Source organism: Nerophis lumbriciformis, linkage group LG26 (assembly GCF_033978685.3).
Source record: "Nerophis lumbriciformis linkage group LG26, RoL_Nlum_v2.1, whole genome shotgun sequence".
Taxonomy (NCBI): domain Eukaryota; kingdom Metazoa; phylum Chordata; class Actinopteri; order Syngnathiformes; family Syngnathidae; genus Nerophis; species Nerophis lumbriciformis.
In genome coordinates, this window is record NC_084573.2 from 28,921,167 (window position 1) to 28,936,673 (window position 15,507).

General features: G+C 37.0%; 1 protein-coding gene across 2 annotated transcripts in view; it reads right to left on the reverse strand.

Annotated features, from left to right (window-relative positions):
- Window positions 1-15,507, reverse strand: part of slc24a4b (solute carrier family 24 member 4b) — a 131,875-nt gene that overhangs the window by 34,921 nt on the left and 81,447 nt on the right. For both annotated transcript variants that reach the window (XM_061987056.2, XM_061987055.2), the window contains exons 3-8: window positions 13,511-13,587; window positions 2,025-2,099; window positions 1,824-1,908; window positions 1,593-1,696; window positions 1,435-1,509; window positions 1,317-1,342 (exon numbers count right to left, since the gene is read on the reverse strand). In XM_061987056.2, the coding sequence (XP_061843040.1) occupies window positions 1,317-1,342; window positions 1,435-1,509; window positions 1,593-1,696; window positions 1,824-1,908; window positions 2,025-2,099; window positions 13,511-13,587 (442 nt within the window). The remainder of the gene's footprint in view (window positions 1-1,316; window positions 1,343-1,434; window positions 1,510-1,592; window positions 1,697-1,823; window positions 1,909-2,024; window positions 2,100-13,510; window positions 13,588-15,507) is intronic.

Below are 15,507 nucleotides of genomic sequence, written 5' to 3' on the forward strand. Positions count from 1 at the left end.
CTCTCACAATATTATGTTAGACCCACTATGGACTGGACTCTCACTATTATGTTAGATCCACTATGGACTGGACTCTCACAATATTATGTTAGATCCACTATGGACTGGACTCTCACTATTATGTTAGATCCACTATGGACTGGACTCTCACAATATTATGTTAGATCCACTATGGACTGGACTCTCACTATTATGTTAGATCCACTATGGACTGGACTCTCACAATATTATGTTAGATCCACTATGGACTGGACTCTCACAATATTATGTTAGATCCACTATGGACTGGACTCTCACTATTATGTTAGATCCACTATGGACTGGACTCTCACAATATTATGTTAGATCCACTATGGACTGGACTCTCACTATTATGTTAGATCCACTATGGACTGAACTCTCACTATTATGTTAGATCCACTATGGACTGGACTCTCACAATATTAAGTTAGATCCACTATGGACCTCGACTCTCACTATTATGTTAGATCCACTATGGACTGGACTCTCACAATATTATGTTAGATCCACTATGGACTGGACTCCCACTATTATGTTAGATCTACTATGGACTGGACTCACAATAGTATGTTAGATCCACTATGGACTGGACTCTCACTATTATGTTCGATCCACTATGGACTGGACTCTCACAATATTATGTTAGATCCACTATGGACCTCGACTCTCACTATTATGTTAGATCCACTATGGACTGGACTCACAATATTATGTTAGATCCACTATGGACTGGACTCCCACTATTATGTTAGATGTACGATGGACTGGACTTTCACAATATTATGTCAGACCCACTCGACGTCCATTGCATCCGGTCTCCCCTAGAGAGGAGGGGGGGGTGGGGGGTGTCACCCACATATGCGGTCCTCTCCAAGGTTTCTCATAGTCATTCATATCGACGTCCCATTGGGGTTGTGAGTTTTTCCTTGCCCTTATGTGGGCTCTGTACCGCGGATGTCGTTGTGGCTTGTGCAGCCCTTTGAAACACTTGTGATTTAGGGCTATATAAATAAACATTGATTGCATTGATTGATTGAAATTTATAAAAATTTTGTGTAAATAACTCATGTCACAGCGTATATATCTGCGACTTGTGCAGCTTATACATGGAAATTGTATATTTTTGGGGAATTTAGTGGGTGCGTCTTATATACCGGCGCGCTCTATAATCCAGAAAATACGCCTTTTGTGACTCTTGAAGAATGAGATCAGCAATAATGACATCATTTGCAACCACAATAGTAACTTTTGGCGAACCAGTTCAATGAAATTCCTCTAAAAATGTGCTAACTCACCACACAATCTTCTCGTCGTAGATGAACTGGAATGAAGGAAGAAAGAAAAAAAAAGAAAAAAAAAAACATTAGCGCTTTTCCAATGAAAAATATGATATTTATGATGTTTTCGACTTACTGCAATAAGAGCGATGACGGACAGGATGTAGTAGAAGGAATCTCGGAAAACTGCCCACCAAGTTAACATGACCACCTGGAAAAACGCATTTTAAGTTTGTACACACTTCTGCTTTGTCACCTCTTTTTTTAGAGACACACACATACATACACACACACCTGTCCTGCAAAGATCCCACAGACTCCAATGATGCACAGGATGTTGAAGACGGCTGAGCCAACAATGGTCCCCACCCCCACGTCTCCATGGGTGATGAAGACACCTGCGCACACAAGCAGGCGGCAAATGAGAATCAAGTCGTGACGGCCACCATCTGCGTAAGTGTGTGTGTGTGTGTGTGTGTGTGTGTGTGTGTGTGTGTGTGTAAGTGTATATAAGTGTGTGTGTACCGATGACCGAGGCAAAAAGCTCGGGCGCAGAGCTGCCAGCTGCCATGAAGGTGGCGCCGGCGACGTCTTCACTGAGGTGAAGTTTCTGCACGAACAGAGAGAGGAACAAAAAAAATACTGACTTTGTCGCACAAAAAAAACAAAAAAAACAGTAACATGCAAAAAAAAAAAAAAAAAGTCAAAAGAAAACTTCTAAAGTACCTCACAGATTTTCTCCAGTGACGTGACAAAGTACTCGTCACATGTGATAGCGAGGGCCAGGAACATGTAGAGGGCCTGAATGGAGGCAGTAGATTGAAAAAATAAATCAAAGTATGTTTATTTCATTCATTTGTTTCCAACACTGTAGGGCTAAAAAAAAAAAAAAAAATGTAAGCAATATATAAAATATATATATATATACAAAACCCAAAACCAGGGAAGATGACACGCTGTGTAAATTGTAAATAAAACAAATCTTTTTCAACCTATATTCAATTAAATAGGCTGCAAAGACAAGATATTTAATTTTCGAACTGGAAAACTGTTGGGTTTTTTTGCAAATATTAGCTCATTTGGAATTTGATGCCTGCAACGTGTTTCAAAAAAGCTGGCACAAGTGGCAAATAAGACTGAGAAAGTTGAGGAATGCTCATCAAACACTTATTTGGAACATCCCACAGGTGAACGGGCTAATTGGGAACAGGTGGGTGCCATGATTGGGTATAAAAGCAGCTTCCATGAACTGCTCAGTCTTTCACAAACAAGGATGGGGGCGAGGGTCACCACTTTGTCAACAAATGCGTGAGCAAATTGTCAAACAGTTTAAGAACAACATTTCTCAACCAGCTATTGCAAGGAATTTAGGGATTTCACCATCTACGGTCCGTAATATCATCAAAAGGTTCAGAGAATCTGGAGAAATCACTGCACGTAACATTGAATGCCTGTGACCTTGGATCCCTCAGGCGGTACTGCATCAAAAAACGACATCAGTGTGTAAAGGATATCACCACATGGGCTCAGGAACACTTCAGAAAACCACTGTCAGTAACTACAGTTCGTTGCTACATCTGTAAGTGCAAGTTAAATCTCTACTATGCAAAGCCAAAGCCATTTATCAACAACACCCAGAAACGCCGCCGGATTCGCTGGGCCCGAGCTCATCTAAGATGGACTGATGAAAAGTGGAAAAGTGTTCTGTGTTCTGACAAGTCCACCTTTCAAATTGTTTTTGGAAACAGTGGACGTTGTGTCTTCCGGAACAAAGAGGAAAAGAACCATCCGGGTTGTTCTAGGCGCAAAGCCAGAAAAAGCCAGCATCTCTGATGGTATGGGGGTGTATTAGTGCCCAAGGCATGGTTAACTTACACGTCTGTGAAGGCACCATTAATGCTGAAAGGTACATACAGGTTTTGGAGCAACATGTTGCCATCCACGCGAGGTCTTTTTCATGGACGCCCCTGCTTATTTCAGCAAGACAATGCCAAGCCACGTGTTACATCAACATGGCTTCATAGTAAAAGAGTGCGCGTACTAGACTGGCCTGCCTGTAGTCCAGACCTGTCTCCCATTGAAAATGTGTGGCGCATTATGAAGCCTAAAATACCACAACGGAGACCCCCAGACTGTTGAACAACTTAAGCTGTACATCAAGCAAGAATGGAAAATAATTCCACCTGAGAAGCTTCAAAAATTGTTCTCAGTTCCCAAAAGTTTACTGAGTGTTGTTAAAAGGAAAGGCCATGTAACACAGTGGTAAACATGCCAACGTGCTAACTTTTTGCAGTCCATTCAATTGAATATAATTTGAAAAAGATTCGTAAATCATTGTATTCTGTTTTTATTTACCATTTACACAACGTGTCAACTTCACTGGTTTTGGGTTTTGAAGGTTATCCCGATTAATCGCATTTCTGTAGTTAACTCGTAATTAACCGCAATATTGCAGATAGTCGTTTTTACCTTCGACAGCTCATTTAAGTTTTGCTAAAACAAAAATTAAAAGTATGTTGGAGTTGGGGTGTTGGTGGAGGGAACAGTGATAAAGTCATCTAAAATAATTTGTGTTAAAAAGGGGGCAGATAAATATAAGAATAGTGTTCTTCCATCTGCTCCTTTCTGATCATGGAAATGTATAAGAAACAAAAAAAACAATGAAAGTGTCAACTGTATATGGCTTGCATTTTCATGAAAGGAATAAAAAGAAATGATGATGATGAAGTTTGTCGTACTATCAACATGGCACTGGTCATTTTTTTTGCTTTATGCAAATGTTTAATAAATACTTTTTTGTTTGTTTAACAGCTAAAACAGGGGTCCCCAACCTTTTTGAAACCAAGAGCTACTTCTTGGGTACTGATTAATGCGAAGGGCTACCAGTTTGATACACACTTAAATAAATTGCCAGAAATAGCCAATTTGCTCAATTTACCTTTAACTCTATGTTATTATTAATAATTAATTATATTGATCTTTTACGGAAGGTTTTTTGTAGAGAATAAATGATGAAAAAAACACTTAATTGAACGGTTTAAAAGAGGAGAAAACACGAAAAAAAATGAAAATGGAATTTTGAAACATAGTTTATCTTCAATTTCGACTCTTTAAAATTAAAAATTCAACCGAAAAAAAGAAGAGAAAAACGAGCTAATTTTAATCTTTTTGAAAAATTTAAAAAATAAATTTATGGAACATCATTAGTAATTTTTCCTGATTAAGATTAATTTTAGAATTTTGATGACATGTTTTAAATAGGTTAAAATCCAATCTGCACTTTGTTAGAATATATAACAAATTGGACCAAGCTATATTTCTAACAAAGACAAATCATTATTTCTTCTAGATTTTCCAGAACAAAAATGTTAAAAGAAATTCAAAAGACTTTGAAATAAGATTTATATTTGATTCTACAGATTTTCTAGATTTGCCAGAATATTTTTTTTGAATTTTAATCATAAAAAGTTTGAAGAAATATTTCACAAATATTCTTCGTCAAAAAAACAGAAGCTAAAATGAAGAATTAAATTAAAATGTATTTATTATTCTTTACAATAAAAACAATTAATTTACTTGAACATTGATTTAAATTGTCAGGAAAGAAGAGGAAGGACTTTAAAAGGTAAATGTGTTTAAAAATCCTAAAATCATTTTTAAGGTTGTATTTTTTCTCTAAAATTGTCTTTCTGAAAGTTAAAAGAAGCAAAGTAAAATAAAATAAATGAATTTATTTAAACAAATGAAGACCAAGTCTTTAAAATATTTTCTTGGATTTTCAAATTCTATTTGAGTTTTGTCTCTTAGAATTAAAAATTTCGAGCAAAGCGAGAACAGCTTGCTAGTCAATAAATACAATTTAAAAAATAGAGGCAGCTCACTGGTAAGTGCTGCTATTTGAGCTATTTTTAGAACAGGCCAGCGGGCGACTCATCTGGTCCTTACGGGCGACCTGGTGCCCGCGGGCACTGCGTTGGTGACCCCTGAGCTAAAACATACTCACGCTAAACATATTTTTCAGAATTCAACCTCAAAACTGGATTTTTCGGTTTCAAAGTTTATACTTTCAAGTACAAAGAGAAGCCAGAATTCATTTACGGTGATCATTTGTGTGATATGTGATTATTTTGAAAAATGGGTAGGATATTTTGCATCATTTGTCACATTTGCAAAGCCTTTCATGAAAGTTTGTACATAGAACCAACTTGAAAAAAAAAAAGTGCATCAAATTCCAAAACACGCGCTTGCTTTTACAAAGTGACAGCCCGAAGGGAGAGTTTGCACGCTCACGCTCCCGTGGGGGCGGGGGGGAAGCAGGCGGCCTATTTTGGTAGCTGAGGTAAGATCTATAAATTATAGAGCAGGTGTGAGAGGAGGGCCTGGCTGCTGCAGTGCTCCATGTTGTCCACAGGGGGCAGCACAGGCCAAGTTGGATAGAGACAAAAAGTGTGTTGCACTCATTGCTGCACTTGAAAACATGAATGTATGTAGGAACTATCAACAGAGAGGCACGATGCTGTAAAAAAAAAAAAAAAAATAAAAATAAAAATAAAAATCGTTTAAAGCGCCTTGAGGGGGTTTTGTTTAGGTTTTTTTGTGTAAAGACTTCACTGGGCTTAAAAAACACATTTAAAAAATGATGGCACATGATCTTATTGCAGTCTTAGAACAAGTTTTATCTTTAATTTTACATTCTTACAACATCTAACACCTTGAAATTCCCTAGTGATTTCTATACTGAGTGGGGGAACCCAATTCCCAAATTTAAATCAAAATATGGCATAAACACTATTCAGTCCCTCCTGGATTCCATGGTTTTTGGGGGTTTTGTTTTTTTCTAGAAAGTTGCGGAAAAAGTAGTTTTTTCCCCCCAATAATGTTAATTTGTTGTCTGTTTTAAGTAATCCTTGCAACCTTAACCTGAGAAACCACAGGATTTCAACAAAAACACTGCGTTGATGTTTTACTCGTTTTACACCACATACACTAGATTACACCAAAAGCACATACTAAGAGCTCATTAAAAAATGACTGTTTTAATTCACTTACATTCTTTCTGATGGGTAAAATTAATCGTGCAAGTGGGTTTTCGTCTCACCTTTTGGAACATATTTTTTTATGAAAACGGGTGTAAATTAATCTACTCAGGTGTCCCGATTACAAATCATTGTTGTATCAAACTGCTGTGTTTGCCCCTTGCCTGTGTATGAAAAGTGCTGTATAAATAGTCTGGTTTGAATGTAAATGGATTTTACTTTTTTTAAATGTTGATTATTGTTGCAAAAATGGTAATGATTTATGTGATTTCTGATAGTTTGTGAGGGCATTTGGGTTTTGGCTTGTTAGTAAATAGAAAGTTGATCCTTCACCTCCTTATTATGTTTGATCTCCAGTACTGCGTTCAAAGTCTACAAAATAGGGCTGTGAATCTTTGGGCACCACATGATTCGATTCTTGGGTGTAACGATTTGATTTGACTACTTTTTTAATTTATTTTTATTTTTTTTTAATAACATTGGATGCCAGTTTTATGATTAACTACATTATAGATAAACAACTCTGATAAATTTAAATATTACTTAAAGAAAACTGGTTTTGTTTAATAAATAGTTACAAGTAGGGTTGCACGGTATACCGGTACTAGTATAGTATCGCGGTACTAATGAATCAAAAACGGTACTATACTCTGAAAAGTACTGATTCCCCAAATATTTAAAAAATAATAATTTTTAATGGGCATGACGGTGCGTCCTCACATCGTGACATTGCTGGTTTACGAGCAGAGGAGCATGTTCGGCAGTGTACAATCACAGAGTACTTACAAGCAGACACAGTGTGTAGACAGAAAAGGGAGAACGGACGCATTTTGGCCTAAAAACTAAAAATAAAGGTGAAGTTATAACACTGAAACGCCCTCAGGAAGAGATGCTTTAAAACATCCATCCGCAATCGGCAGTGTTTTAGCTACTTCTAAATCACTAATCCTGGTCTCCATGGTGACAAATAAAGTACGTTTCTTACAAGTATCATTATCACTGCAGGACGAGGAATAGCTAAACATGCTTCACTACACACCGTAGCTCACCGGCGTCAAAATGTAAACAAACGCCATGAATGGATCTACACCTGACATCCACTGTAATGATACCAAGTAAAGGAGTCTATCTAGTCGATACTACTATGATTACATCGATTTGTATCGTCACAATTTTTATTTTAAAAAAAAATTCATATTATGTTTATGAACTCAGGAAATACATTCCTGGACACATGAGGACTTTGAATATGACCAATGTATGATCCTGTAACTACTTGGTATCGGATCGATACCTACATGTGTGATATCATCCAAAACTAATGTAAAGTATCAAACAACAGAAGAATAAGTGATTATTACATTTTAACAGAAGTGTAGATAGAACATGTTGAAAGAGATAAGTAAGCAGATATTAACAGTAAATGAACAAGTGGATTAATAATCAATTTTTACAGCTCGTCCCTCATAATGTTGACAAAATAATAGAATGGAAAATGACACAATATGTTACTGCATACGTCACCAGACTAATTAAGAGCCTTTGTTTGCTTACTTACTACTAAAAGACAAGTTGTCTAGTATGTTCACTATTTTATTTAAGGACAAACTTCCAATAAAAAAAATAAGGACAATAATGCCATTTTCTTGTGGTCCCCCTTATTTAGAAAAGTATGTAAAAGTACCAAAATATTGGTCTCAGGACAACCCTAGTTACAAGTAAAAACTGTGATTTATTAGCATTTTTTTGTCCACTCCAAGTAGAAACCTTGACTAAATATTTACTTTTATCGAGACAGGAAGCCATTATTCATGTTTACATTGTTTATGGAGGAATTTGCTTCACGATAAGAACTTTGATTCACAAACCCTGTTGAATAACCAATTAAGTTTGTAAATCGAGGTATCACTCTATGTATGATTTGTGCTGATATCGGATCAATATTGGTATCGGCCAATATCGGGAAACCCCTCACATTTATGTTAGTATCTGCTTAAAAATGTGTGTACAGATGTAATTGTGTACAAACCCTGTTTCCATTTGAGTTGGGAGATTGTGTTAGATGTAAATATAAACGGCATACAATGATTTGCAAATCCTTTTCAACCCATATTCAATTGAATGTACTACAAAGACAACATATTTGATGTTCAAACTCATAAACTTTTTTTTTTTTGCAAATAATAATTAACTTAGAATTTCATGGCTGCAACACGTGCCAAAGTAGTTTGGAAAGGGCATGTTCACCACTGTGTTACATGGCCTTTCCTTTTAACAACACTCGTTAAAAGGAACTGTGGAGACACATTTTTTAAGCTTCTCAGGTGGAATTCTTTCCCATTCTTGCTTGATGTACAGCTTAAGTTGTTCAACAGTCCGAAGGTCTCCGTTGTGGTATTTTAGGCTTCATAATGCGCCACACATTTTCAATGGAAGACAGGTCTGGAGACAGGCAGGCCAGTAGAGTATCCGCACTCTTTTACTATGAAGCCACGTTGATGTAACACGTGCCTTGGCATTGTCTTGCTGAAATAAGCAGGGGCGTCCATGATAACATTGCTTGGATGGCAACATATGTTGCTCCAAAAGCTGTATGTACCTTTCAGCATTAATGGCGCTTTCACAGATGTGTAAGTTACCCATGTTTTGGGCACTAATACACCCCCATACCATCACAGATGCTGGCTTTTCAACTTTGCGCCTATAACAATCCGGATGGTTCTTTTCCTCTTTGGTCCGGAGGACACGACGTCCACAGTTTCCAAAAACAATTTGAAATGTGGACTCGTCAGACCACAGAACCCTTTTCCACTTTGCATCAGTCCATCTTAGATGAGCTCAGGCCCAGCGAAGCCGACGGCGTTTCTGGGTGTTGTTGATAAATGGCTTTGGCTTTGCATAGGAGAGTTTTAACTTGCACTTACAGATGTAGCGACCAACTGTAGTTACTGACAGTGGTTTTCTGAAGTGTTCCTGAGCCCATGTGGTGATATCCTTTACACACTGATGTCGCTTGTTGATGAAGTACAGCCTGAGGGATCGAAGGTCACGGGCTTAGCTGCTTACGTGCAGTGATTTCTCCAGATTCTCTGAACCCTTTGATGATATTACGGACCGTAGATGGTGAAATCCCTAAATTCCTTGCAATAGCTGGTTGAGAAAGGTTTTTCTTAAACTGTTCAACAATTTGCTCACGCATTTGTTGACAAAGTGGTGACCCTCGCCCCATCCTTGTTTGTGAATGACTGAGCATTTCATGGAATCTACTTTTATACCCAATCATGGCACCCACCTGTTCCCAATTAGCCTGCACACCTGTGGGATGTTCCAAATAAGTGTTTGATGAGCATTCCTCAACTTTATCAGTATTTATTGCCACCTTTCCCAACTTCTTTGTCACGTGTTGCTGGCATCATATTCTAAAGTTAATGATTATTTGCAACAAAAAAATTTTTTATCAGTTTGAACATGAAATATGTTGTCTTTGTAGCATATTCAACTGAATATGGGTTGAAAATGATTTGCAAATCATTGTATTCCGTTTATATTTACATCTAACACAATTTCCCAACTCATATGGAAACGGGGTTTGTATGTATTGAACAGCAAGACCCTTTTCTATGGTTATCGACATTTTATTTTCCCCTTTGCCATGACTGGTAGGAAGAAAAAAAAAAAAGTTATTCCTTAAAATGCTCACTGAGCTGAAGTCTTGCAAGATTAATGGACAAATACATTATTCAGCTCAGGTTTAGTCATTTCTATGATGTCATTGTCAACCACTGTGTTACGGTACATGATACGATAAATCATACATGAAGCTGCTCATCTCCATTTTCAAGCATCACGAGTCGAGCCGGCAATCACAACCCGTGGAATGAGGAGGACTTGAACTCAGGCGTACGCAAACTTTTCCCCACTGAGGGCCACAGACGGACATATTAAAGTGTGCAGCGGTCATTTTGGCGTTTTCACCTGCGAAATTAGTGCAGTATACAATAAAAACAACTGGAAATTGGCTTATCATAGGAAATTTTTACCAAAATTGCAAACCGAAATGCTAACAGTTAGCACGCTGGCTTGATAGCGGCAAGTAACGAAAAACATGACTCATTTGTGTATACAAGCAAAATGACCCTTAAAAAAACAACTAGCACACTAACAGTATAACACTAACAATAGTATACTTACAGTTAGATATAGATTACCGGATTTTTCGGACTATAAGTCGCAGTTTTTTTTCATAGTTTGGCCGGGGAAATTATTAACACATTACCGTAAAATATCAAATAATATTATTTAGCTCATTCTCGTAAGAGACTAGACGTATAAGATTTCATGGGATTTAGCGATTAGGAGTGACAGATTGTTTGGTAAACGTATAGCATGTTCTATATGTTATTTATTTGAATGACTCTTACCATAATATGTTACGTTAACATACCAGGCACGTTCTCAGTTGGTTATTTATGCCTCATATAAAGTACACTTATTCAGCCTGTTGTTCACTATTCTTTATTTATTTTAAATTGCCTTTCAAATGTCTATTCTTGGTGTTGGGTTTTATCAAATAAATTTCCCCAAAAAATGCGACTTATACTCCAGTGCGACTTATATATGTTTTTTCCCTTCTTTATTATGCATTTTCGTCCGGTGCGACTTATACTCCGGAGCGACGTATACTCCGAAAAAAACGGTATATAGATTTATGAGCAAAAATGGTCAAAAACCTAGCAGTATAATGCTAACAATAGCATTTGTGAAATGCCAAAATATGAGTTAAATTAGCTAAAACAAATGTTTTAAAACCTAGCATGCTAATTTCAGCTTGCCAAAATGCTATCAGTAACAAAATATATTACTCTGGGGGTGCACATCTGAAAAATGTGGTAAAAATCCTTACCATTGATTGATTGATTGAAACTTTCATTAGTACATTGCACAGTACAGTACATATTCCGTACAATTGACCACTAAATGGTAACACCCGAATAAGTTTTGCAACTTGTTACTATCATCATAATACAGTCATCACACTAGTTAATCATCAGAATATATACATTGAATTATTTACATTTACAATCCGGGGGGTGGGATGTGAAGGGGTTTGGTTGATATCAGCACTTCAGTCAACAATTACTGTATATCATCTGAGAAATGGACATTGTAACAGAGTAGGACTTCATAGGATATGTACAGCGAGCAATGAACATAGTGAGTTCAGAAAGCATAAGAACAAGTATATACATTTGATTATTTACAATCCGGGGAGGTGGGATGTGGTGGGGGGAGGGTGTTAGTCTAGGGTTGTAGTTGCCTGGAGGTGTTTTAGTGCGGTTTTGAAGGAGGATAGAGATGCACTTTCTTTTACACCTGTTGGGAGTGCATTCCACATTGATGTGGCATAGAAGGAGAATGAGTTAAGACCTTTGTTAGATCGGAATCTGGGTTTAACGTGGTTTGTGGAGCGCCCCCTGGTGTTGTGTTTATGGCGGTCATTTACATTATGGAAGTAGTTTGACATGTACTTCGGTATCAGGGAGGTGTAGCAGATTTTATAGACTAGGCTCAGTGCAAGTTGTTTTACTCTGTCCTCCACCCTGAGCCAGCCAACTTTGGAGAAGTGGGTAGGAGTGAGGTGTGATCTGGAGTGTCAAACTCTGGCCCGCGTAATTTCACTTGGCCCGTGAGGTGATATCAAATTAAAGAAGTGAATGCAATGCATACTTGATCTTCAGCGATACAGGTTACAATGAGGGTACCAGTATAAAAACCTTTAACATTGCTAGAAATAAGAACAAGAATGACAAACACATTTCGGGAGAACATCCGCACAGTAACACAACAGAACAAATACCCAGAACCCTTTGCAGCACTAACTCTTCCGGGACGCTACAAAGTGTGTGTTTGTGTGTGTGTGTGTGTGTGGGGGTGTATATTGTAGTGTCCTGGAAGAGTTAGTGCTGCAAATGGTTCTGGGTATTTGTTCTGTTGTGTTTATGTTGTGTTACTGTGCGGATGTTCTCCCAAAATGTGTTTGTCATTCTTGTTTGGTGTGGATTCACAGTGTGACGTATATTTCTAACAATGTTAAAGTTGCTTATGCGGCCACTCTCAGTGTAAACTGTATCGCTGTTGATGAAGTATGCATTGCATTTACGTGTGTGTGCGTACAGAAGCCGCTCTTATCTTGTGACTGGGCGGGCACGTTGTTAGAAGGGATGAAAAGCGGACGTGACGTCAGCTCGTAGAGGACGTTAAAAGCAGTGCCTGTAAGGCACGCCCCCAAGACTGTGGAATACGAGATATAATGACTGATGAACACCTTCGTTCGATAATGAAGGTTGCCTCAGCTCAAAGCCTGAGCCCCGACATTAATGAACTAGCATCCAAGAAAAGATGGCAGGTATCTGGCTTGGCCACATCAGATTAGATCAGTGTGTTGCAAACTGAGCAGTGGTTGGTTTATTCATTATTTTATTTTCAAATTTATTAGCCTGTGGAAAAAGTTAATGTTGATATTTACCTCAGAAGGCTGCAAATAGAAAAGAGGCATTCAATGTTTATTTAAATTGTATTTGATATTCCATTGATATTTTTTAATTATTATTATTATTATTTGAAACTCGATTTTGCATGTCACTATAAAGTAATATAAGCCTTGCTTGTTCAATATTTAATGCAAAACTTGTTTGGGTCCCTATCAAAAAGGTTAATTTGTTCAACCTTGGCCCGCGGCTTTGTTCAGTTTTAAATTTTGGCCCACTCTGTATTTGAGTTTGACACCCCTGGACAAGGCTCAGTGCAAGTTGTTTTACTCTGTTCTCCACCCTGAGCCAGCTTTGGAGAAGTGGGTAGGAGTGAGGTGTGATCTGGGGTGGAAGTTGAGTCAAGTACCAAACTATGACTTCTACAAAATATTTGTCACTAAAGGTGTACGGCTGCAAAATTATTTTTAAAAAAAACTAGCATGCTATTATTGGAATGACTGTGCCGCAAGCCGTTACAAAAACAGCTAAGGGACGCAAAAGGGCCACACTTTGGACACGCCCGAGCAGAGTGTGCCATCAATCGGCGGATGGGCAGACATCGTCGTTATTGATTGCTCAGCTAATAAAAGGTGTTGCATTTTTTGCAAGTTGACGTTTATCGTTGCAGAAAGGAAAACACTCTTACCGCCGCGATGTGGAGCAGGACGGCGCCGCTCTTCCGCTCGTTGTTGCTGAAAAGGTCAACGGGGAACTCGCGTATTGCTGGGGAGAGAGAGGAAACGCCACGGTCAGAACACGTGTCCACACGCCACACCCCGCCCTCGGACGGTTGCTGTTGACATGCTACCAATTAGCATTAGCGATTTTACATGGCCATTTCAACACCTTAAAATGTGTTAATGGAAACCACAACTACGATGCACGTTACAATCAAACAGCTGGTGCGTTACAAGTACAATACTTACAGTTTTAACACTTTTTAGGGCGCAACAAAAAACGCCATAAACGTTACAATATTGCCATCTAATGTTTGGGACTTGCAACTTATTGTCATACTTGCAAATGATAGTGTGATGATAAAACAAGATAGAACAACTAGACAGCAGCTCATTTTGTAAATGTTGCAATAAAAAAGATTATCAAAAACAATATTTATTAAAACAAAAGTGGCAAAAATTGACACCATTAAATAAAAAAAATAAAAAAAGTGATTCTGTTCTTATATTTAGAGTAATACTGTAAAAATTACACATTTGAATGTGGAGAAAAAAAATGGCAGCAGAGTGTTCTACTGTAAAAATAAACGTATTCATATTTACAGTAATACACTGTAAAAATAACCACCCTAGATTTTACGGTAAAAAGTGGCAGCTCAGTCGGAAGAATTCCACTGTGAAACAATCGTACATTTTTTTTTTCTTTTACAGTCATTGTGGGCCATATAAATAAACTGGTTTACAGTAATACACTACAAAAACTGTAGATTTTGCAGTAGGAAAAAAAACTGGCAGCTCTGTCGCCAGATATTGACCATTAAAAAATAAAGTGATGCCATTTTTACATTTAAACTAATACTGTAAAAATGACTAGATTTTACTGTAAAAAAAAAACTAAACAAAAACAACTGGCAGCTCAGTGTCGCCAGAATCTACCATAGAAATAACTGATACCATTTTTACATTTACAGTAGAACACTGTAAATACTGTAGATTTCACAGTAAAAAAAAAAATGTGCCTGAATTCTAGCGTGAAATGAACTGATACCATTTTTGCATTTACAGTAATACTGTAAAAATAACGACTAGATTTTACAGTAAAAAAAATGTTTAGCATGGTCGCCAGAATTAATACATAAAAATAAGTGGTATCGTTGTTTCCAGTTACAGTAATTTGCTGTAAAACCAGGAGAGCATCCCTAAAGGGGAATGAAAGGGGGATGCAAATACACCAAAAAAAAAATCAAAAACAAGTTATAGATTAGGGGTTTTCAACCTTTTTGCCCTTGGGGCCCAACTTTTTCCACTTGATTGGCCCGGGGGGCCAATCAAATATTAATACTCTTGACTCAAATATTAATACTCTTGATTTATTTTCTTTTTTTCATTTTATTTTTATTGACATCCAGCATCAGACCTTCCAATCCATTACATCATATTCACATAAATCATAAATCTATTGTCTGTCCTAAATGTCAAAGTATTTTTGTTCATATCCCATCCATACCACCCACACCCAAAAAAAAAAAAAAAAAAAAAAAAAAAATATCTACAAATACATCGATTAAATAAATAGAAGGAAAAAAAGGAAATAATAATACATTAATAATAATAATAATCAAAATTAAAATAAAATATAAACAGATATATATATATATATATATATATATATATATATATATATATATATATATATATACATACACACACACACACATATATATACATATATGCATACACAAATATATATATATATACATACATACATACATACATACATACATACATATACACATAAAGGGAGTAGTCCCTTTTTTTTTCGCAGTACAATCGCTAATTCGAAATATTAAAGTCAGATTTATGGGCGTGACATAGTTGACCCAATTTTCCCAGTATGAAGTAAATGTATCCAATTTATAATTAATAAAGGCAGTTATCTTCTCCATTTTATATATGTCCATTGTTG